The sequence below is a fragment of the Haliotis asinina genome, chromosome 10 (genome assembly GCF_037392515.1).
Source record: "Haliotis asinina isolate JCU_RB_2024 chromosome 10, JCU_Hal_asi_v2, whole genome shotgun sequence".
NCBI classification, from domain to species: domain Eukaryota; kingdom Metazoa; phylum Mollusca; class Gastropoda; order Lepetellida; family Haliotidae; genus Haliotis; species Haliotis asinina.
In genome coordinates this window covers 35560294-35583653 of record NC_090289.1, presented here as the reverse complement: position 1 = coordinate 35583653, position 23360 = coordinate 35560294, and the positions used below count along the sequence as shown (strand labels likewise).

At 41.0% G+C, this 23360-nt stretch overlaps 4 protein-coding genes across 4 annotated transcripts in view; all 4 read left to right on the top strand.

The window, feature by feature from the left end:
* The window catches only part of LOC137297648 (mannose-1-phosphate guanyltransferase alpha-A-like), a 510132-nt gene that overhangs the window by 464908 nt on the left and 21864 nt on the right, over positions 1–23360 (top strand). The window lies entirely within an intron of this gene.
* On the top strand, positions 2156–4345 carry LOC137298671 (uncharacterized). The gene is made up of 2 exons (XM_067830952.1): positions 2156–2213; positions 3249–4345. Exons 1-2 carry the CDS (start codon positions 2156–2158, stop codon positions 4343–4345), a joined length of 1155 nt encoding a protein of 384 aa, XP_067687053.1.
* LOC137298670 (uncharacterized) lies at positions 10343–13532 on the top strand. The gene is made up of 3 exons (XM_067830950.1): positions 10343–10400; positions 11436–12506; positions 13360–13532. Exons 1-3 carry the CDS (start codon positions 10343–10345, stop codon positions 13530–13532), a joined length of 1302 nt encoding a protein of 433 aa, XP_067687051.1.
* LOC137298669 (uncharacterized) lies at positions 18206–21518 on the top strand. The gene is made up of 3 exons (XM_067830949.1): positions 18206–18263; positions 19253–20323; positions 21376–21518. The coding sequence occupies exons 1-3, from the start codon at positions 18206–18208 to the stop codon at positions 21516–21518; spliced, it is 1272 nt and encodes a 423-aa protein (XP_067687050.1).

The following is a 23360-nucleotide window of genomic DNA, read 5'->3' as shown; positions in this document are numbered from 1 at the left end:
CATCTTACCTAGTTTAAATCCATCATTGTCTGCCCTACATGAGTGAGCTAAATGCGTATTGATGCTTATGATATCAGCGGGTGGATTGTCCGACTCGATTATTTCTAGACCGTCGTATAGCTGTGATAGTGTTGGGTGCGGCGTTAAACTACAAGCAAGCAAAATTAACATCAAAATAGTGAATCAGTGTATGAACAGGCACGTAGAAGTTGTATTTATTGAGTAAGTATTCTTGACATTAAACGTTTATGTGTGATTTATGTTCAACAAAATAATGCTGTTCAATTAATGTAGTTCTTTGAATGAATGTTGGTAGTGGTATACATATGGTTGGGTCACACCGGCCGCATGTTTCACAGCTTCACAGAAACAATATAACACCTTAATGCTTAGCACATCGGAGCTGAACCAACAAATTCCAGAATGTAGCATCACAGACCAGCAGTGTGCGAAATAACCACTGGCCCCTTAGTCGTGGCTTCTAAAAATCAAGTCGGACCAGTCTCCACAGTCTATCTCGACTGGCTAATGAATTTTCATGGGATCATTTTGTAAATATTTCACTCCCTCTGACTTGTTAATTTTTAATACACTTTTAAATCATTCACACTTATTGCCTAATAAACATGTTCATATCGGCAGCTTAATGATGAAACCCTTGTCATGCCGACAATATTTTATTCTCATCGATTTTTGTAATTTTTTTTCAGTTTCTACATTCAAATTTCGGGCTAGTGAATTATTTTGTGGGTTTCTTACTTTTAGGCATAGCTGGCCCGAAACAATTTCGCACACTATACACCTGTTATGTGACCCTTACTTAATAAAAGTAACGGGAGGTCTTCGCAAAGAAAGCAAACTTCGTTACATTGTCATTCCGTTGACTAACATGTGCATAAAGAATGGAAACAACAGTGATTTCATCCACGCGTAAGGCTGATGTTTCAGTAGCCTGCATCGTTTTTCATGTTTCTTGGATGACAACGTGCACCAAACAGCGGTCAAGATGCACATTGATATGTACGAAAGGTGGATTCACTTCTTCACCCGAACACAGGAAATACTTTTTGTTATTTGGGTTAAAAACAAACTTCAACAAATTATTGTAAGAGTTACCTCCCATCGTTGGGAGAGTTGTCAACGTTTTCTCCCTTGACCCATGCTCCAACGTACATGGAATTATTGCAGCGTAAATTTCATATTAATGATGTATTCATTAAGCATTGATTTTATTATCCATTTTCAACAAGTTGTCTGTGAAGTTTCTATAATCATCTATTTATATGAACTGATTGGCGTCAGCTGACGGACGAAAGAAAATGAGGTTACCAGAGTACAATCTCTGGAAAACTGTAAACCAGAGAACCAACAACAAAAACCAGACACACAGCGATTTTATACATCACTATGAAATAAAAATTTTCCCTTATTTAACCCGATATCATGTGTGTACATTTCTTTGCCCTTTCGCTAGTCACTTTATATTCAAATTATATACAGACGGATTAACAGTCAAATTAAACTGTTAATAAACTTGACTAGCTACACAATCACGTGCATTTCAGTCACCTGGGCCTTGTACCAGTCGACTCTTAAATCACAAACATGAAAAAATCAGTCGACTCTTAAATCACAAACATGAAGACAATCAGTCGACTCTAAACTCACAAACAATCAGCCTTTCATGACATTTCCCGAAAAACGCTCCCTAAATAGTATCTTTTTTTATCATTATATCGCATAAAGACGTCGAAGGGTTTTTTTCATCGTAATTAATTATATTGACATAATCTGATAATCTGTGGCGTCCATTAACGTATGAAAATAGTGCAAGCGGATAATATCTCTATTTGACCCGAGGTCATCACCATGCAGTAGCCAATCAGCTGCCTCTTGGTTTTCTTCATCCAAATGAGGCATCTGATATCCATAATAGTCAGTTTAAGATAGGTCTATTATCAAAAATTGACTTAGACCAACACCTGTTGTTTTCAAGCCATTCTGGGTCATTACAATATATACAATTCGACTTTTCACCATTAAAAGCAGTCGTACTTTATTGTGACGTCATAAACATGTGACGTCACAGAAAAGATCGTCAATCTCATTGAGAGGAGCGGGCGTCTTTCCTATCCGAAGACGTTTCTCTATGAATATGGCGAATTTATTTCACGTGAAAACCTTCTCTAACTCTTCCGTGGACTGGACCTTCGGTAAGAAATACATGTAGTAAGAAATTGAAGTGAACTTAAGTTGATATGTTACATTTGACCCTACATCGAGTCCTTAGCTTTGGGACGTGGTGGGATCGCTTAATGTTTTAAGTACTGTTTGTCATGCAACATAAGTTGTTCGACCCCTGACTTGAGTCAGAGGTGTTGAACATTTTCTTGGGGTTTTCCTCCCAGGTATTCATGAAATACTGCTTGATGTGGCGTAAAATATTACACATTCGCCCATTCGCCTGGAATTTTGTTTCTTGCGCTTCAAATGCCATGCCAGTTTGTAGATGATATTATTCCAAATAACCAATTTCTGGGTTTAGCAGCCTTTGTTCTTTTGCCGCTATCATAGCTTGCAAATTTGCGTCTTCTGTCGCCATTTGTATTTAGCTGATCCAAATGTTTGCTTTTATTGTCCATCATTGTCTTTTTGTTTCATCCACGTCTTGTAAGCCGTTGGTGTAAGGAGATTATTTCCAACTTAAAACACCACTAAATTAAAAGCATTTTAAGATATAAATGAAGGATTGTTCATTGACTAATGCTATCGAATGTGAAAAAAACACGAAGAGAGGGAAGGGGTATTTCCAACATCCTACATTATGTGAATGGAGTATGAGTGGATTCCTTTGTGTCTATCAATAAGATATTTCGATGTATTTCGAAAGCTATAATGCTATAAAACTAGACGAAAAATCGATACCACTATACAAGGAAGAGATAGCACGAGGTGAGGAACCTGCACCTGTTAGCTTGTGCGATGGGTTTCTACTCGATGAAAAGAATACACGTAAATACAACACTGTAAATACAATATTCATCCTCATAATGTCCTAGTCGTGATTAAACGTTGAGTGGTATGACTTGAACGGGACGCATAAAACAAGTAAATATTCCTCTGAGTTTCTTTAGTTTCTAGAGTCTCTATATTCCCTTTACACAAGAAAAACTTACGTTGAAGTTCACGTAGACCATGAAACTGTCTACACTACAGAAACTGCATCCACCTACTCTTTCCTTCCCTAGGTCCACCACCAACTTCCCTTTCAACCATTTCGGGCCCACACAATGCTGCTGCTGAGCTCTGGGGGGAACATCTCAAGCCATCTGACAAGAAAAGAATCAACGCCGCGCAGCAGACCAGGGACAACAATCAAGGGTCGCCTGTCGAAGCCTATGCTGGTTCCACCAACGCCGAAACGTCAGGCAATGCCGGGTCTCATCCATTTGCACCAGTAGGACCACCGACATTTGTTGGTCACACCATCAAGGGCTACTACTTCGAGAGTATCATCAATTCGGGAGGGTGGGGATTGGTGTATAGGGTAAGGAAGGAAGGAGTGATCTACGCTGCTAAGGTATCTCTGCACAAGGCCAATGATGACAGCTTTGCAGTTCGCACCTGGCTGAACGAGTATGACATTTTGAGCTCCATTGATCACCCAAGCTTCCTCAAAGTATATGACCTGTTCCGATACGACATGAAGATGGTTATGATCATGGAGTACTTTGAGGGATATGACATGATACATTTCATCCGAAATTTCAGTCTTACGTGGAGACAAAAGCACCTGAAAGGAATTGCCAAGCAGCTGATGACAGGTCTTGAATACTTGCACAGTAAGAACATCGTCCATAGGGACATCAAGCCAGAAAACATTCTCATCGGACCTGGCAATAATGCGAAAATAATTGATTTTGGTGGAGCAATAGATCTTGAGGTGCACCAAACGCCACAGGAAAGACACGTGACATGCTCCACGTCCCACTACGCACCACCGGAAATGCACAGAGGCGACGCTCGCGCTTCGTCTGACGATTGGATTAAATCCTTCGACATCTGGAGCATGGGAGTCACTCTTTACGGCGCCATAGCTGGACAGTATCCATTTGAAATAGATTCGGATCGAAGGATAAGAGCTTCCGTTTTTGAGAAGGGACCGGACTATAGTGTTCTAAAGGGAACCGACAGCAAACTACTGTCCTTGATGAGAAAGTGTCTGGACACAGACCCTTCATCGCGCATCACAGCCCGACGTGCCCTGCAACACAGATATTTCTGGAGAGGACCTATGGATGCCATTTCATTTGGCTTGCGTCAGTGTTTCGGTAGAAATATTTAAACACAAAGAAAAGATAAATCCAAATACCTTTGTGTCCAGGATCCTGTGGTCGGGGTTTAAATCCCTCTCGCCTCGATAATGATCCTTGGTCCGTCAGCACCATGTGAGTGGCTGAGGGATTCACCAATGTGGTGAACATCTATCACCAGCCTCACGTTGGGTTTCCTCTCAGAGCTGACATGCCGTGGTGTAACTGAAATACTGTTCTCTAGCGTTGAAACCTACCAGGCCATTCACTCACACCTTCCTTCAAATCCAGGGACCTTTGAACATCCGTGTATGGAATGGTCTTCACCAACCCACGCCTGTCTCAAGAGGCGGCTAACTCGATCGGGTGGTCGCCGGTTTGGTTACTGTGGCTTCACATCCGAACTACGTTGATCGATGTTAAAATGGACATTGCAGCAGCACAAAAGTACCTTTAAATTCTTTGATAGTGAAAATGGACACTGTTGCATGAAAGAGATTTGTGTAAACCTTTAATAGTGAAAATGGACACTGTGGCAGCACAAAGGTGTTTCTTAATCCTCTACTGGGGGAAAATAGACACTATAGAAGCACAAAGGTACTTCTAGTCGTCCACTAGTGAAAACGGAGACGGTGGCGACACAAAGGTGCTTCTACATCCTCGGATTGTGAAAATGGACTCTGTGGTTGCACAGAGGTGCCTGTAATCCTCAACTAGTGAAAACAGACAGTGTGGCGGCACAAACTCACGATGCCTGAAATACTCTGCTAAGCAAAATGGACATACTGGCAGCACAAGGGTGCTTTTAGATCCTCTCTTAGTGAAAATGGACACTGAGGTAACACAAAGATGCTTATCTACCCTCTTCTACGGAAAATGGTGTTTGCGGTAACACAAAGTTGTCTGTTATCCTGTCTTCGTGAAAATGGACACTCTGACAACACAAAGGGGCTTCTAAATCCTCTACCAGTGAAAATGGACACTCTGGCAACACAAAGAGGCTTCTAAATCCTCTACTAGTGAAAATGGATACTGAGGTAGCACAAAGATGCTTCTAAATCCTCTGCTAGTGAAAATGGACGCTCTGGCAACACGAAAAGAGGTTTCTAAACCCTCTACTAGTGAAAATGGACGCTCTGGTAGAACAAAGGGGGCTTCTAAATCCTCTGCTGGTGAAAATGGATAATGAGGTAGCACAAAGATGCTTCTAAATCCGTTTCTAGTGAAAATGGACACTGGAAAAAGACATTTTAGCAGTACAAGGGTGCTTCTAAATCCTCCTCAGGTGAAAACAGACACACAGTGGCAGCACAAAGGTGCTTCGAGATGCCCTTCTAGTGAAAATGGACACCGTGGTAGCACAGAGGTGCCGGTAATGCTCTAGAAGTGGAAATGGACACTGTGTAGCACAAAAGTGCCTGTAGATTCTCTTCTAGTGAAAATAAACACTGATGGAGCTCAGAGGTGCTTCAAAATCTCCTGTTAGTGAAAATGGACACTATGGTAGTTCGAAGGTGCCAATAATTGTTTTCCCTATGCAACTGGAAAGTGTGTCAGTAAACTATGTGTGCGTTGATTGATGCAATCCTCTACCGTTACGTAGTAAATGGATAGTGACTAGAGAGATGCGACTAAATCCTGAAATCCTGAGGGTGTAAATGGACACGATGGTAACATAATAAGTGTGTAAATCCTCACCGGATGAACTTTGACACAGTTATTTGTGACCATGCGTTAACCATACAGTGTATAGTGGAAAAGCAATACAAAAGTTATTTTTCAGAATATTTAGTTGTGGTTAACACACATGATATATATAAACGCATAAAAAGAAATGATAAAAAAAAACAAACATAAATTAAACATAAATCACATTAATAATGGTAAATAATTGAATATTTGAATAAAATAATGATACTGCCTAAAAAGTATATAATAACGTTATATAACAATATATAAACAATCTTTTAGATGTTTTCTACTGCATGGATTTCTGCGTGGTCACGATGTGTTAGTGTTTTTAGTTATTGTTCTGTTAATAGCAATAAAGTATATAAATAAATAAATATTTCATGTTAAAAATAAAGTATATTGTTGTTGGGATTTTTTTATAGCAAATTGTAAATCCATGTCAAAAATACAGTTCCAGAGACCCGTTGTACCGAGGTACCTCTTTTGGTCGACCTGTGAAGATCCGGGTTAGATGAGTCTTCAGTAACAAAAAGAGGCGACAATTGTATCCCAATTGCGTAGAACGAAGTTCATGTTCTTAATCATTGGATTGTCTGGCCCGCCGACATATAGCTGGAGCAGTGCTGAGAGCGACGTGAAACTAAACTCACTCACTCACTCACTCACTCTTGTGGTCACGCCACATGTGCCTTCCCTTAAAAACACTCACTAACTCATTCACTCACTCATTCACTCAAACTCACTCACTCACTCACTCACTCACTCACTCACTCACTCACTCACTCACTCACTCACTCAATCACTCACTCACTCAATCACTCACTCACTCACTCAATCACTCTTATAGTCACGCCTCCTGTGACTTGAAATATGAGACCAAGGCAATGACAGTGTGAGAAATGTATGAGCCATCGTCTGAGTGAGTGAGTGAGTGAGTGAGTGTTTTTAAGGGCCGTATTCATCTAGATTCCGGTATTCTAAGTTGGGGCCCGCAGGACAACCGCAGACTAAAACCATGGTCAAAGATCGATTCCATTCCGTTACGATTGTAAGACCCGTGAAGATAGGGTTAGTACTGATCTTCAGTAACCCACTCTTGTCATGAAAGGCCCCTCTTCTGATCGGGTGGTCAGACTCGCGGACTTGGATGACACATGTCATCGTATCCCATGCTGTTAATCACTGGATTGTGTGGTCCAGACTCAAATATTGAAAGGCCGCGACATACAGCTGGAATAGTGCTTATTGCGGCGTAAAACAAGAGGCAAAAGAAACACCGATGATTAATACAGAAATACAAAGAAGTGTCGAGTCATGGAAATGCATGCATATGGAAAGGGAACAACTGTGTGAAATATGACAATCAAAAATAACGCGTAGGTTTTTTGTCCATCGCTCTTTCAGCACGTTGCCTCGCTCTAACGTAGCCGACTTTGAAGGTGTTGTGTTCGTACCCCTATCATGTCGGCGTCTTCTGAAAGGAAAGGATCATTGTATTGTGGGGATGTAGTTTTCGATACGTACCCGTGAAAATGCGGGTTAGAATTGGTCTACAGCAAAACATGTTTGTCGTAAAAGGTGACTGGCTGGATTGTGTGGTCAGGCATGCTTAACTTGGTTGACACGTGTCATCGTTTCCCCAGTTGAGTAGATCGATGCTCATGTTGTAAGCCACTGCAGTTTCTGGTCCAGACTCAATTATAAATTTGCCGGTCAAGGTCATGTAACTTGGTGCAACGTTAGACTATACAAACAAGCAGTGTAAGTCCTTAAGGTTCCTGAACTGTTTAGATTGATATATTGAAGACACTACACCTGTACAAACACTCATGTTCCCCGACTACACCTATTCAATGACAGCTGGTCATGAAACCATCTAGAGTGAGTGAGCTTCACACATTGTACCCATGTTGGGAATCGAACACGGGTCTTCGGCGTTACGAGCAAGCGCTTTAACGCCTAGGTTACCTCACCGCCACTCTGTGCTGAGAACGCTATACGTGGTTCTTAGTGAATACTCATTTACGTGGTTGAAAAATGTGATCTGATTATATATATGTATATTATGATTCATTTGAGGTGTTGTTGGAGTCGGACAGCATAGAGTCAAAATATTCCAGCTCTATTAAACGTGTGTTCAGATAATGGGACCGGAAACACACAAATAGTCTGTTATACAGTATTGGAACCATCTTACCTAGTTTAAATCCATCATTGTCTGCCCTACATGAGTGAGCTAAATGCGTATTGATGCTTATGATATCAGCGGGTGGATTGTCCGACTCGATTATTTCTAGACCGTCGTATAGCTGTGATAGTGTTGGGTGCGGCGTTAAACTACAAGCAAGCAAAATTAACATCAAAATAGTGAATCAGTGTATGAACAGGCACGTAGAAGTTGTATTTATTGAGTAAGTATTCTTGACATTAAACGTTTATGTGTGATTTATGTTCAACAAAATAATGCTGTTCAATTAATGTAGTTCTTTGAATGAATGTTGGTAGTGGTATACATATGGTTGGGTCACACCGGCCGCATGTTTCACAGCTTCACAGAAACAATATAACACCTTAATGCTTAGCACATCGGAGCTGAACCAACAAATTCCAGAATGTAGCATCACAGACCAGCAGTGTGCGAAATAACCACTGGCCCCTTAGTCGTGGCTTCTAAAAATCAAGTCGGACCAGTCTCCACAGTCTATCTCGACTGGCTAATGAATTTTCATGGGATCATTTTGTAAATATTTCACTCCCTCTGACTTGTTAATTTTTAATACACTTTTAAATCATTCACACCTATTGCCTAATAAACATGTTCATATCGGCAGCTTAATGATGAAACCCTTGTCATGCCGACAATATTTTATTCTCATCGATTTTTGTAATTTTTTTTCAGTTTCTACATTCAAATTTCGGGCTAGTGAATTATTTTGTGGGTTTCTTACTTTTAGGCATAGCTGGCCCGAAACTATTTCGCACACTGCACACCTGTTATGTGACCCTTACTTAATAAAAGTAACGGGAGGTCTTCGCAAAGAAAGCAAACTTCGTTACATTGTCATTCCGTTGACTAACATGTGCATAAAGAATGGAAACAACAGTGATTTCATCCACGCGTAAGGCTGATGTTTCAGTAGCCTGCATCGTTTTTCATGTTTCTTGGATGACAACGTGCACCAAACAGCGGTCAAGATGCACATTGATATGTACGAAAGGTGGATTCACTTCTTCACCCGAACACAGGAAATACTTTTTGTTATTTGGGTTAAAAACAAACTTCAACAAATTATTGTAAGAGTTACCTCCCATCGTTGGGAGAGTTGTCAACGTTTTCTCCCTTGACCCATGCTCCAACGTACATGGAATTATTGCAGCGTAAATTTCATATTAATGATGTATTCATTAAGCATTGATTTTATTATCCATTTTCAACAAGTTGTCTGTGAAGTTTCTATAATCATCTATTTATATGAACTGATTGGCGTCAGCTGACGGACGAAAGAAAATGAGGTTACCAGAGTACAATCTCTGGAAAACTGTAAACCAGAGAACCAACAACAAAAACCAGACACACAGCGATTTTATACATCACTATGAAATAAAATTTTTCCCTTATTTAACCCGATATCATGTGTGTACATTTCTTTGCCCTTTCGCTAGTCACTTTATATTCAAATTATATACAGACGGATTAACAGTCAAATTAAACTGTTAATAAACTTGACTAGCTACACAATCACGTGCATTTCAGTCACCAGTACCAGTCGACTCTTAAATCACAAACATGAAAAAATCAGTCGACTCTTAAATCACAAACATGAAGACAATCAGTCGACTCTAAACTCACAAACAATCAGCCTTTCATGACATTTCTCGAAAAACGCTCCCTAAATAGTATCTTTTTTTATCATTATATCGCATAAAGACGTCGAAGGGTTTTTTTCATCGTAATTAATTATATTGACATAATCTGATAATCTGTGGCGTCCATTAGCGTATGAAAATAGTGCAAGCGGATAATATCTCTATTTGACCCGAGGTCATCACCATGCAGTAGCCAATCAGCTGCCTCTTGGTTTTCTTCATCCAAATGAGGCATCTGATATCCATAATAGTCAGTTTAAGATAGGTCTATTATCATAAATTGACTTAGACCAACACCTGTTGTTTTCAAGCCATTCTGGGTCATTACAATATATACAATTCGACTTTTCACCATTAAAAGCAGTCGTACTTTATTGTGACGTCATAAACATGTGACGTCACAGAAAAGATCGTCAATCTCATTGAGAGGAGCGGGCGTCTTTCCTATCCGAAGACGTTTCTCTATGAATATGGCGAATTTATTTCACGTGAAAACCTTCTCTAACTCTTCCGTGGACTGGACCTTCGGTAAGAAATACATGTAGTAAGAAATTGAAGTGAACTTAAGTTGATATGTTACATTTGACCCTACATCGAGTCCTTAGCTTTGGGACGTGGTGGGATCGCTTAATGTTTTAAGTACTGTTTGTCATGTAACATAAGTTGTTCGACCCCTGACTTGAGTCAGAGGTGTTGAACATTTTCTTGGGGTTTTCCTCCCAGGTATTCATGAAATACTGCTTGAAGTGGCGTAAAATATTACACATTCGCCCATTCGTCTGGAATTTTGTTTCTTGCGCTTCAAATGCCATGTCAGGTTGTAGCTGACATTATTCCAAATAACCACTTTCTGGGTTTAGCAGCCTTTGTTCTTTTGCCGCTATCATAGCTTGTAAATTTCCGTCTTCTGTCGCCATTTGTATTTAGCTGATCCAAATGTTTGCTTTTATTGTCCATCATTGTCTTTTTGTTTCATCCACGTCTTGTAAGCCGTTGGTGTAAGGAGATTATTTCCAACTTAAAACACCACTAAATTAAAAGCATTTTAAGATATAAATGAAGGATTGTTCATTGACTAATGCTATCGAATGTGAAAAAAACACGAAGAGAGGGAAGGGGTATTTCCAACATCCTACATTATGTGAATGGAGTATGAGTGGATTCCTTTGTGTCTATCAATAAGATATTTCGATGTATTTCGAAAGCTATAATGCTATAAAACTAGACGAAAAATCGATACCACTATACAAGGAAGAGATAGCACGAGGTGAGGAACCTGCACCTGTTAGCTTGTGCGATGGGTTTCTACTCGATGAAAAGAATACACGTAAATACAACACTGTAAATACAATATTCATCCTCATAATGTCCTAGTCGTGATTAAACGTTGAGTGGTATGACTTGAACGGGACGCATAAAACAAGTAAATATTCCTCTGAGTTTCTTTAGTTTCTAGAGTCTCTATATTCCCTTTACACAAGAAAAACTTACGTTGAAGTTCACGTAGACCATGAAACTGTCTACACTACAGAAACTGCATCCACCTACTCTTTCCTTCCCTAGGTCCACCACCAACTTCCCTTTCAACCATTTCGGGCCCACACAATGCTGCTGCTGAGCTCTGGGGGGAACATCTCAAGCCATCTGACAAGAAAAGAATCAACGCCGCGCAGCAGACCAGGGACAACAATCAAGGGTCGCCTGTCGAAGCCTATGCTGGTTCCACCAACGCCGAAACGTCAGCCAATGCCGGGTCTCATCCATTTGCACCAGTAGGACCACCGACATTTGTTGGTCACACCATCAAGGGCTACTACTTCGAGAGTATCATCAATTCGGGAGGGTGGGGATTGGTGTATAGGGTAAGGAAGGAAGGAGTGATCTACGCTGCTAAGGTATCTCTGCACAAGGCCAATGATGACAGCTTTGCAGTTCGCACCTGGCTGAACGAGTATGACATTTTGAGCTCCATTGATCACCCAAGCTTCCTCAAAGTATATGACCTGTTCCGATACGACATGAAGATGGTTATGATCATGGAGTACTTTGAGGGATATGACATGATACATTTCATCCGAAATTTCAGTCTTACGTGGAGACAAAAGCACCTGAAAGGAATTGCCAAGCAGCTGATGACAGGTCTTGAATACTTGCACAGTAAGAACATCGTCCATAGGGACATCAAGCCAGAAAACATTCTCATCGGACCTGGCAATAATGCGAAAATAATTGATTTTGGTGGAGCAATAGATCTTGAGGTGCACCAAACGCCACAGGAAAGACACGTGACATGCTCCACGTCCCACTACGCACCACCGGAAATGCACAGAGGCGACGCTCGCGCTTCGTCTGACGATTGGATTAAATCCTTCGACATCTGGAGCATGGGAGTCACTCTTTACGGCGCCATAGCTGGACAGTATCCATTTGAAATAGATTCGGATCGAAGGATAAGAGCTTCCGTTTTTGAGAAGGGACCGGACTATAGTGTTCTAAAGGGAACCGACAGCAAACTACTGTCCTTGATGAGAAAGTGTCTGGACACAGACCCTTCATCACGCATCACAGCCCGACGTGCCCTGCAACACAGATATTTCTGGAGAGGACCTATGGATGCCATTTCATTTGGCTTGCGTCAGTGTTTCGGTAGAAATATTTAAACACAAAGAAAAGATAAATCCAAATACCTTTGTGTCCAGGATCCTGTGGTCGGGGTTTAAATCCCTCTCGCCTCGATAATGATCCTTGGTCCGTCAGCACCATGTGAGTGGCTGAGGGATTCACCAATGTGGTGAACATCTATCACCAGCCTCACGTTGGGTTTCCTCTCAGAAGCTGACATGCCGTGGTGTAACTGAAATACTGTTCTCTAGCGTTGAAACCTACCAGGCCATTCACTCACACCTTCCTTCAAATCCAGGGACCTTTGAACATCCGTGTATGGAATGGTCTTCACCAACCCACGCCTGTCTCAAGAGGCGGCTAACTCGATCGGGTGGTCGCCGGTTTGGTTACTGTGGCTTCACATCCGAACTACGTTGATCGATGTTAAAATGGACATTGCAGCAGCACAAAAGTACCTTTAAATTCTTTGATAGTGAAAATGGACACTGTTGCATGAAAGAGATTTGTGTAAACCTTTAATAGTGAAAATGGACACTGTGGCAGCACAAAGATGCTTCTACGGAAAATAGTCTTGGCGGTAACACAGTTGTCTGTTATCCTGTCTTCGTGAAAATGGACACTCTGGCAACACAAAGGGGCTTCTAAATCCTCTACCAATGAAAATGGACACTCTGCCAACACAAAGAGGCTTCTAAATCCTCTGATTGTGAAAATGGACACTCTGGCAACACAAAGGGGGTTTCTAAATTCTCTACTAGTGAAAATGGACACGCTGGCAACACAAAGAGGGTTTCTAACTCCTCTACTAGTGAAAATGGACACTATGGCAACACAAAGGGGATTGTAGCACAAACTGTTGTAGCACAAAGTGCCTCTATATCCCCTTCTAGTGAAAACGGACACAGTGGCAACACAAAGGTGCTTTGCGATGCCCTGTTTGTGAAAATGGACACCGTGGTAGCACAGAGGTGCCGGTACTGCTCTAGTAGTGAAAATGGACACCGTGGTAGCACAGAGGTGCCGGTACTGCTCTAGTAGTGAAAATGGACACCGTGGTAGCACAGAGGTGCCGGTACTGCTCTAGTAGTGAAAATGGACACTGTGTTAGCACAAAAGTGCCGGTAGATTCTCTTCTAGTGCAAATGGACACTGTTGGAGCCCAGAGGTGCTTCAAAATCCCCTGTTAGTGAACATGGACACTATGGCAGTTCGAAGGTGTCAATAATGTTTTTCCTATGCAACTGGAAAGTGTGTCAGTAAACTATGTGTGCGTTGATTGATGCAATCCTCTACCGTTACGTAGTAAATGGATAGTGACTAGAGAGATGCGACTAAATCCTGAAATCCTGAGGGTGTAAATGGGCACGATGGTAACATAATAAGTGTGTAAATCCTCACCGGATGAAGTTTGACACAGTTATTTGTGACCATGCGTTAACCATACAGTGTATAGTGGAAAAGCAATACAAAAGTTATATTTCACAATATTTAGTTATAGTTAACACATATAATATAAAAAAATGCAAAGAAATCAATCAAATTAAAAATGGTAAATAATTGAATATTTGAATAAAATAATGATACTGCCTAAAAAGTATATAGTAACGTTATCAACATATATAAACAATCTTTTCTATATTTTCTACTGCATGGATTTCTGCGTGGTCACGATGTGTTAGTGTTTTTAGTTGTTGTTCTGTTAATAGCAATACATTACATAAATAAATAAATATTTCATGTTAGAAATAAAGTATATTGTTGTTGGGATTTTTTTTTAGCAAATTGTAAATCCATGTCAAAAATACAGTTTCTGAGACCCGTTGTACCGAGGTACCTCTTTTGGTCGACCTGTGAAGATTCGGGTTAGATGGATCTTCAGTAACAAAAAGAGGCGACAATTGTATCCCAATTGCGTAGAACGAAGTTCATGTTGTTAATCATTGGATTGTCTGGTCCACCGACATATAGCTGGAGTATTGCTGAGAGCGACGTGAAACTAAACTCACTCACTCACTCACTCTTGTGGTCACGCCTCCTGTGACTTGAAATATGAGACCAAGGCAACGACAGTGTGAGAAATGTATGAGCCACCGTCTGAGTGAGTGAGTGAGTGAGTGAGTGAGTGAGTGAGTGAGTGAGTGAATGAGTGAGTGTTTATAAGGGCCGTATTCATCTAGATTCCGGTATTCTAAGTTCGGGCACGCAAGACAATCACAGACAAAAACCATGATCAAAGATTGATTCAGTTCCGTTACGATTGTAAGACCCGTGAAGATTCGGGTTAGTACTGTTCTTCATTAACCCAAACTTGTCGTAATAGGCCTCTCTTGTGATCGGGTGGTCAGACTCGCGGACTTGGATGACACATGTCATCGTATCCCAGTTGCATAGTCCGATGCTTTTGCTGTTGATCACGGGTATGTTGGGTCCAGACTCAATTATTGAAAGGCCGCGACATACAGCAGGAAATATTGCTTATTTCGGCGTAAAACAACAGGCAAACACAAACACAGATGATTACACAAATACAAAGAAGTGTCGAGTCTTGGATATGCATGGATATGGAAAGGGAACAACTGTGTGAAATATGACAATCAAAAATAACGCGTAGGGTTTTTTTTTAACAAACAACCAAGAAAGACGTCAATTTAGGATGACGTGGTCAGTTTGGAGTCAAGTCCCGAGGATTGGTCAAAATACTTGCTGATACGACGCCAAACTGTTTAAATCACCACCTCAATGTCAAAATATGCGAGACTTGTCCGTCGCTCTTTCAGCACGTTGCCTCGCTCTAACGTAGCCGACTTTGAAGGTGTTGTGTTCGTACCCCTAACATGTCGGCGTGTTCTGAAAGGAAAGGGTCATTGTATTGTGGGGATGTTGCTTTCGATACGTACCCGTGAAAATGCGGGTTAGAATTGGTCTACAGCAACATATGCTTGTCGTTAAAGGTGACTGGCTGGATTGTGTGGTCAGGCTTGCTTAACTTGGTTGACACGTGTCATCGTTTCCCCAGTTGCGTAGATCGATGCTGATGTTGTGAGCCACCGTAGTTTCTGGTCCAGACTCGATTATAAATTTGCCGGTCAAGGTCATATAACTTGGTTCAACGTTAGACTATACAAACAGGCAGTTTAAGTCCTTAAGGTTCCTGAACTGTTTAGATTGACATATTGAAGACACTACACCTGTACAAACACTCATGTTCCCCGACTACACCTATTCAATGACAGCTGGTCATGAAACCATCTAGAGTGAGTGAGTTTGACACATTGTGCCCATGTTGGGAATCGAACACGGGTCTTCGGCGTTACGAGCAAGCGCTTTAACGCCTAGGTTACCTCACCGCCACTCTGTGCTGAGAACGCTATACGTGGTTCTTAGTGAATACTCATTTACATGGTTGAAAAATGTGATCTGATTATATATATGTATATTATGATTCATCTGAGGTGTTGTTGGAGTCGGACAGCATAGAGTCAAAGTATTCCAGCTCTATTAAACGTGTGTTCAGATAATGGGACCGGAAACACACAAATAGTCTGTTATACAGTATTGGAACCATCTTACCTGGTTTAAATCCATCATTGTCTGCCCTACATGAGTGAGCTAAGTGCGTATTGATGCTTATGATATCAGCGGGTGGATTGTCCGACTCGATTATTTCTAGACCGTCGTATAGCTGTGATAGTGTTGGGTGCGGCGTTAAACTACAAGCAAGCAAAATCAACTTCAAAATAGTTAATCAGTGTATGAACAGGCACGTAGAAGTTGTATTTATTGAGTAAGTATTCTTGACATTAAACGTTTATGTGTGATTTATGTTCAACAAAATAATGCTGTTCAATTAATGTAGTTCTTTGAATGAATGTTGGTAGTGGTATACATATTGTTGGGCATCACCGACCGCATGTTTCACAGCTTCTCAGAAACAATATAACACCTTAATGCTTAGCACATCGGAGCTGAACCAACAAATTCCAGAATTTAGCATCACAGACCAGCAGTGTGCGAAATCACCACTGGCCCCTTAGTCGTGGCTTCTAAAAATCAAGTCGGACCTGTCTCCACAGTCTATCTCGACTCGCTAATGAATTTTCATGGGATCATTTTGTAAATATTTCACTCCCTCTGACTTGTTAATTTTTAATGCATCATTCAAACTTATTGCCTAATAAACATGTTCATATCGGCAGCTTAATGATGAAACCCTTGTCATGCCGACAATATTTTATTCTCATCGATTTTTGTAATCTTTGTTTCAGTTTCTACATTCCAATTTCGGGCTAGTGAATTATTTTGTGGGTTTCTTACTTTTAGGTATATCTGGCCCGACTGGCCAGCAAGGCTGGCCCGAAACTATTTCGCACACTATACACCTGTTATGTGACCCTTACTTAATAACAGTAACGGGAGGTCTTCGCAAAGAAAGCAAACTTCGTTACATCGTCATTCCGTTGACTAACATGTGCATAAAGAATGAAAACAGCAGTGATTTCATCCACGCGTAAGGCTGATGTTTCAGTAGCCTGCATCGTTTTTCATGTTTCTTGGATGACAACGTGCACCAAACAGCGGTCAAAATGCACGTTGATATGTACGGAAGGTGGATTCACTTCTTCACCCGAACACAGGAAATACTTATTGCTATTTGGGTTAAAAACAAACTTCAACAAATTATTGTAAGAGTTACCTCCCATCGTTGGGAGAGTTGTCAACGTTTTCTCCCTTGGTCCATGCTCCAACGTCCATGGAATTATTGCAACTTAAATTAATATTAATGATTTATTCATTAAGCATTGATTTTATTATCCATTTTCAACAAGTTGTCTGTAAAGTTCCTATAATTATCTATATATATGAATTGATTGGCGTCAGCTGACGGACGAAAGAAAATGAGGTTACCAGACTACAATCTCTGGAAAACTGTAAACCAGAGAACCAACAGCAAAAACCAGACACACAGCGATTTCATACATCACTATGGAATAAATATTTTCCCTTATTTAACCCGATATCATGTGTGTACATTTATTTGTCCTTTCGCTAGTCACTTTATATTCAGATTATATACAGACGGATTAACAGTCAAATTAAACTTGACTAGCTACACAATCACGTGCATTTCAGTCACCTGGGCCTTGTACCAGTCGACTCTTAAATCACAAACATGAAGAAATATCAGTCGACTCTTAAATCACAAACATGAAGAAATATCAGTCGACTCGACTCTTAAATCACAAACAATCAGCCTTTCATGACATTTCACGAAAAACTCTCGCTAAATAGTATCTTTTTTATCATTTTATCGCATAAACACGTCGAAGGGTATTTTTTTTAATTATACAGGCATAATCTGATAATCTGTAGCGTACATTAGCGTATGAAAATAGTGCAAGCGGACAATATCTCTATTTGACCCGAGGTCATCACCATGCAGTAGCCAATCACCTGGCTTTTGGTTTTCTTCATCCAAATGAGGCATCTGATATCCATAATAGTCAGTTTAAGATAGGTCTATTATCAAAAATTGACTTAGACCAACACCTGTTGTTTTCAAGCCATTCTGGGTCATTACAATAAATAAAATTCGACTTTTGAAAGCTGTCGTACTTTATTGTGACGTCATAAACATGTGACGTCACAGATCGTCAATCTCATTGAGAGGAGCGGGCGTCTTTCCTATCCGAAGACGTTTCTCTATGAATATGGCGAATTTATTTCACGTGAAAACCTTCTCTAACTCTTCCGTGGACTGGACCTTCGGTAAGAAATACATGTAGTAAGAAATTGAAGTGAAATGAAGTTGATATGTTACATTTGACCCTACATCGAGTCCTTAGCTTTGGGACATGGTGGGATCGCTTCATGTTTTAAGTATTGTTTGTCATGTAACATAAGTTGTTCGAGCCCTGACTAGGGCCAGAGGTGTTGAACATTTTCTTGGGGTTTTCCTCCCAGGTATTCATGAAATACTGCTTGAAGGAGCGTAAAATATTACACATTCTCCCATTCGCCTGGAATTTTGTTTCTTGCGCTTCAAATGCCATGTCAGTTTGTAGTTGACATTATTCCAAATAACCAATTTCTGGGTTTAGCAGCTTTTGTTCTTTTGCCGCTATCATAGCTTGTAAATTTCCGTCTTCTGTCGCCATTTGTATTTCGCTGATCCTAATGTTTCTTTTTATTGTCCATCATTGTCTTTTGTTTAATTTACGTCTTGTAAGCCGTTGGTGTAAGGAGAACTTAATGTTTTCAACTAAAAACACCACTAGATTAAAAAAAATTTAAAGACATAAATGAAGGATTGTTCATTGACTAATGCTATCGAATGTGGAAAAAAACACGAAGAGAGGGAAGGGGGATTTTCAATATCCTACATTATGTCAATGGAGTGTGAGTGGATTCCTTTGTGTCTATCAATAAGATATTTCGATGTATTTCGAAAGCTATAATGCTATAAAACTAAACGAAAAATCGATACCACGATACGAGGAAGAGATAGCACGAGGTGAGGAACCTGTACATGTTAGCTTGTGCGATGGGTTTCTACTTAATGAAAAGAATACACGTAAATACAACACTGTAAATACAATATTAATCCTCATAATAGGTCGTGATTAAATGTTGAGTGGTATGACTTGAACGGGACGCATAAAACAAGTAAATATTCCTCTGAGTTTCTTTAGTTTCTAGAGTCTCTATATTCCCTTTACACAAGAAAAACTGCATCCACCTAATCTTTCCTTCCCTAGGTCCACCACCAACTTCCCTTTCCACCATCTCGGGCCCACACAATGCTGCTGCTGAGCTCTGGGGGGAACACCTCAAGCCATCTGACAAGAAAAGAATCAACGCCGCGCAGCAGACCAGGGACAACAATCAAGGGTCGCCTGTCGAAGCCTATGCTGGTTCCACCAACGCCGAAACGTCAGCCAATGCCGGGTCTCATCCATTTGCACCAGTAGGACCACCGACATTTGTTGGTCACACCATCAAAGGCTACTACTTCGAGAGTATCATCAATTCGGGAGGGTGGGGATTGGTGTATAGGGTAAGGAAGGAAGGAGTGATCTACGCTGCTAAGGTATCTCTGCACAAGGCCAATGATGACAGCTTTGCAGTTCGCACCTGGCTGAACGAGTATGACATTTTGAGCTCCATTGATCACCCAAACTTCCTCAAAGTATATGACCTGTTCCGATACGACATGAAGATGGTTATGATCATGGAGTACTTTGAGGGATATGACATGATACATTTCATCCGAAATTTCAGTCTTACGTGGAGACAAAAGCACCTGAAAGGAATTGCCAAGCAGCTGATGACAGGTCTTGAATACTTGCACAGTAAGAACATCGTCCATAGGGACATCAAGCCAGAAAACATTCTCATCGGACCTGGCAATAATGCGAAAATAATTGATTTTGGTGGAGCAATAGATTTCGAGGTACACCAAACGCCACAGGAAAGACACGTGACATGCTCCACGTCCTACTACGCACCACCGGAAATACACAGAGGCGACGCTCGCGCTTCGTCTGACGATTGGATTAAATCCTTCGATATCTGGAGCATGGGAGTCACTCTTTACGGCGCCATAGCTGGACAGTATCCATTTGAAATAGATTCGGATCGAAGGATAAGAGCTTCCGTTTTTGAGAAGGGACCGGACTATAGTGTTCTAAAGGGAACCGACAGCAAACTACTGTCCTTGATGAGAAAGTGTCTGGACACAGACCCTTCATCACGCATCACAGCCCGACGTGCCCTGCAACACAGATATTTCTGGAGAGGACCTATGGATGCCATTTCATTTGGCTTGCGTCAGTGTTTCGGTAGAAATATTTAAACACAAAGAAAAGATAAATCCAAATACCTTTGTGTCCAGGATCCTGTGGTCGGGGTTTAAATCTCTCTCGTCTCGATAATGATCCTTGGTCCGTCAGCACCATGTGAGTGGCTGAGGGATTCACCAATGTGGTGAACATCTATCACCAGCCTCACGTTGGGTTTCCTCTCACAAGCTGACATGCCGTGGTGTAACTGAAATACTGTTCACTAGCGTTGAAACCTACCAGGCCATTCACTCACACCTTCCTTCAAATCCAGGGACCTGTGAACATTCATGTATGGAATGGTCTTCACCAACCCACGCCTGTCCAAAGAGGCAGGGAACTCGATCGGGTGGTCGCCGGTTTGGTTACTGTGGCATCACATCCAAACTGTATTGATCGATGTTAAAATGGATATTGTGAGAGCATAATTGTACCTGTTAATTCTCTGAAAGTGAAAATTGACACTGTTGCAGCAAAAGATTTGTGTAAATCGTGAAATGGACACTAAAGGGTGCTTCTAAGTCTTCCGCTAGTGAAAACGAAGACTGTAGCGACAGAAAGAAGCTTCCAGATCCTCTGCTTGTGAAAATGGACACTGTGGCTGCTTGGAGGTGCCGGAAATGCTCAACTAGTGAAAATAAAGATGCTTCTATACCCTCTACTACGGAAAATAGTCACAAAGGTGTCTGTTATTCTCTGCTTGTGAAAATGGACACTCTGGCAGCACAAAAGGAGCTTCTAAATATCTGCTAGTGACAATGGACACTCTTGCAGCAGAAACGGGCTTCTATATCGTGTGCTAGTGAAAATGAACACAGTGTTAGCATGAAGGTGCTTCTAGATCCTCGGCTTGTGAAAATGGACACTTTGGCGACAGAAACCCACGGTGGCTGTAATCGTCTGCTACTGACAATTTACAATGTGGCAGCACAAAGGTGCCTCTAAATCTTCTGTTAGGCAAAATGGACATAATGGCAGCCTACCCTCTACTACGGAAAATACTGTCACTGTGGTAACACAAAGGCGTCTGTTATCCTCAGTTTGTGAACATGGACGCTCTGGCAACACAAAAGGTGCTTCTAAATCGTCTTCTAGTGAAAATGGACACTCTGGCAATACAAAGAGGCTTTTAAATCCTCTACCAATGAAAATGGACACTCTGGCAACACAAAGAGGTTTCTAAATCCTCTGCCAGTGAAAATGGACACTCTGGCAGCACAAAGGGGCTTCTAAATCCTCTGTTTGTGAAAATGGACACTCTGGGAACACAAAAGGGACTTCTAAATCCTCTACTAGTGAAAATGGACGCTCTGGCAACAGAAAGGGACTTCTAAATCCTCTGCCAGTGAAAATGGACACTGGAAAAAGACATTGTAGCAGCACAAGGGTGCTTCTAAATCCTTCTCTGGTAACACATTGTGGCAGCATAAAGGTGCTGCGAGATCCTCTGCTTGTGAAAATTTAAACTGTTGTAGAACAAAGGTGCCTGCAGATTCTCTTCTAGTGAAAATGGACATTGTTGGAGCCCAGAGGTGCTTCAAAATCCCCTGTTAGTGAACATGGACACTATGGCAGTTCGAAGGTGCCAATAATTTTGTTCCCTACGCAATTGGAAAGTGTGTCAGTAAACTATGTGTGCATTGATTGATGCAATCCTCTACTGTTACGTAGTAAATGGATAGTGACTAGAGAGATGCGACTAAATCCTGAAATCCTGAGGGTGTAAATGGACACGATGGTAACATAATAAGTGTGTAAATCCTCACCGGATGAAGTTTGAAACAGTTATTTGTGACCATGCGTTAACCATACAGTGTATAGTGGAAAAGCAATACAAAAGTTATATTTCGGAATATTTAGTTGTAGTTAACCGACATAATATGCGACAAAAAAATGATAATAAAAAATAACCCAAAATTAAAGTTAAATCATATGAAAATTGGTAAATAACTGAATAAATGAATAAAATAATGATACTGCCTTAACATTATATAATATTGTTATTACATATTTATATATATAAAAAAATGTTATATGTTTTCAACTGCATAGATATCTGCGTGGTCACGATGTGTTGGTGTTTTTAGTTATTGTTCTTCTGTTAATAGCAATAAAACTGATAAAAAAATAAATATTTCCTGTTAAAAGTAAAGCATATTGTTGTTGACATTCTTTTTGTAGCAAATTGTAAATCCATGTGAAAAATGCAGTTTCTCAACCCCGCTGTACCGAGATACCTCTTTTTGGTCGACCTGTGAAGATCCGGGTTAGATCGGTCTTCAGTAACAAAAAAGAGGCGACAATTGTATGCCCATTGCGTAGAACAAAGTCCATGCTGTTAATCATCGGCTTGTCTGGTCCAGACTGGATCATTTAAGGACCACCGTCACATAGCTGGAATATTGCTGAGTGCGACGTGAAACTCACTCACTCACTCTTGTGGTCACGCCACCTGTGACTTGAAATATGAGACCAAGGCCCAAGGCAATGAAAATGTGAGAAATGTATAACCATTCGTCTGAGTGAGTGAGTGAGTGAGTGAGTGAGTGAGTGAGTGAGTGAGTGGGTGTTTTTAAGGACTGTATTCATCTAGATTCCGGTATTCCAAGTTAGGGCACGCAGGACAACCACAGACAAAAGCCATGATGAAAGATCTATTCCATTCCGTTACGATTGTAAGACCCGTGAAGATTCGGGTTAGTACTGTTCTTCAGTAACCCATGCTTGTCGTAATAGGCATCTCTTGTGATCGGGTGATCAGACTCGCGGACTTGGATGGCAGATGTCATCATATCCCATTTTCATGTTGATCACTGGATTGTGTGGTCCAGACTCAATTACTGAAAGGCCGCCGACATACAGCTGGAATATTGCTTATTTCGGGGTAAAACAACAGGCAAACACAAACACAGATGATTACAGAAATACAAAGATACAAAGTGCTCATACCCCTATCATGTCGGCGTGTTCTGAAAGGAAAGGGTCCTTGCATTGTGGGGATGATGTTTTCGATACGTACCCGTGA

Bases quoted from the DNA above. Each gene is read 5' to 3' on its own strand.
- LOC137298671 (XM_067830952.1), top strand. From the start codon at position 2,156: ATGGCGAATTTATTTCACGTGAAAACCTTCTCTAACTCTTCCGTGGAC. The intron at 2,214-3,248 runs GTAAGAAATACA...TTCCTTCCCTAG, and splicing joins TTCCGTGGACTGGACCTTCG to GTCCACCACCAACTTCCCTT.
- LOC137298670 (XM_067830950.1), top strand. From the start codon at position 10,343: ATGGCGAATTTATTTCACGTGAAAACCTTCTCTAACTCTTCCGTGGAC. The intron at 10,401-11,435 runs GTAAGAAATACA...TTCCTTCCCTAG, and splicing joins TTCCGTGGACTGGACCTTCG to GTCCACCACCAACTTCCCTT. The intron at 12,507-13,359 runs GTCAGTGTTTCG...AAACTGTTGTAG, and splicing joins TGCCATTTCATTTGGCTTGC to CACAAAGTGCCTCTATATCC.
- LOC137298669 (XM_067830949.1), top strand. From the start codon at position 18,206: ATGGCGAATTTATTTCACGTGAAAACCTTCTCTAACTCTTCCGTGGAC. The intron at 18,264-19,252 runs GTAAGAAATACA...TTCCTTCCCTAG, and splicing joins TTCCGTGGACTGGACCTTCG to GTCCACCACCAACTTCCCTT. The intron at 20,324-21,375 runs GTCAGTGTTTCG...TGTTATCCTCAG, and splicing joins TGCCATTTCATTTGGCTTGC to TTTGTGAACATGGACGCTCT.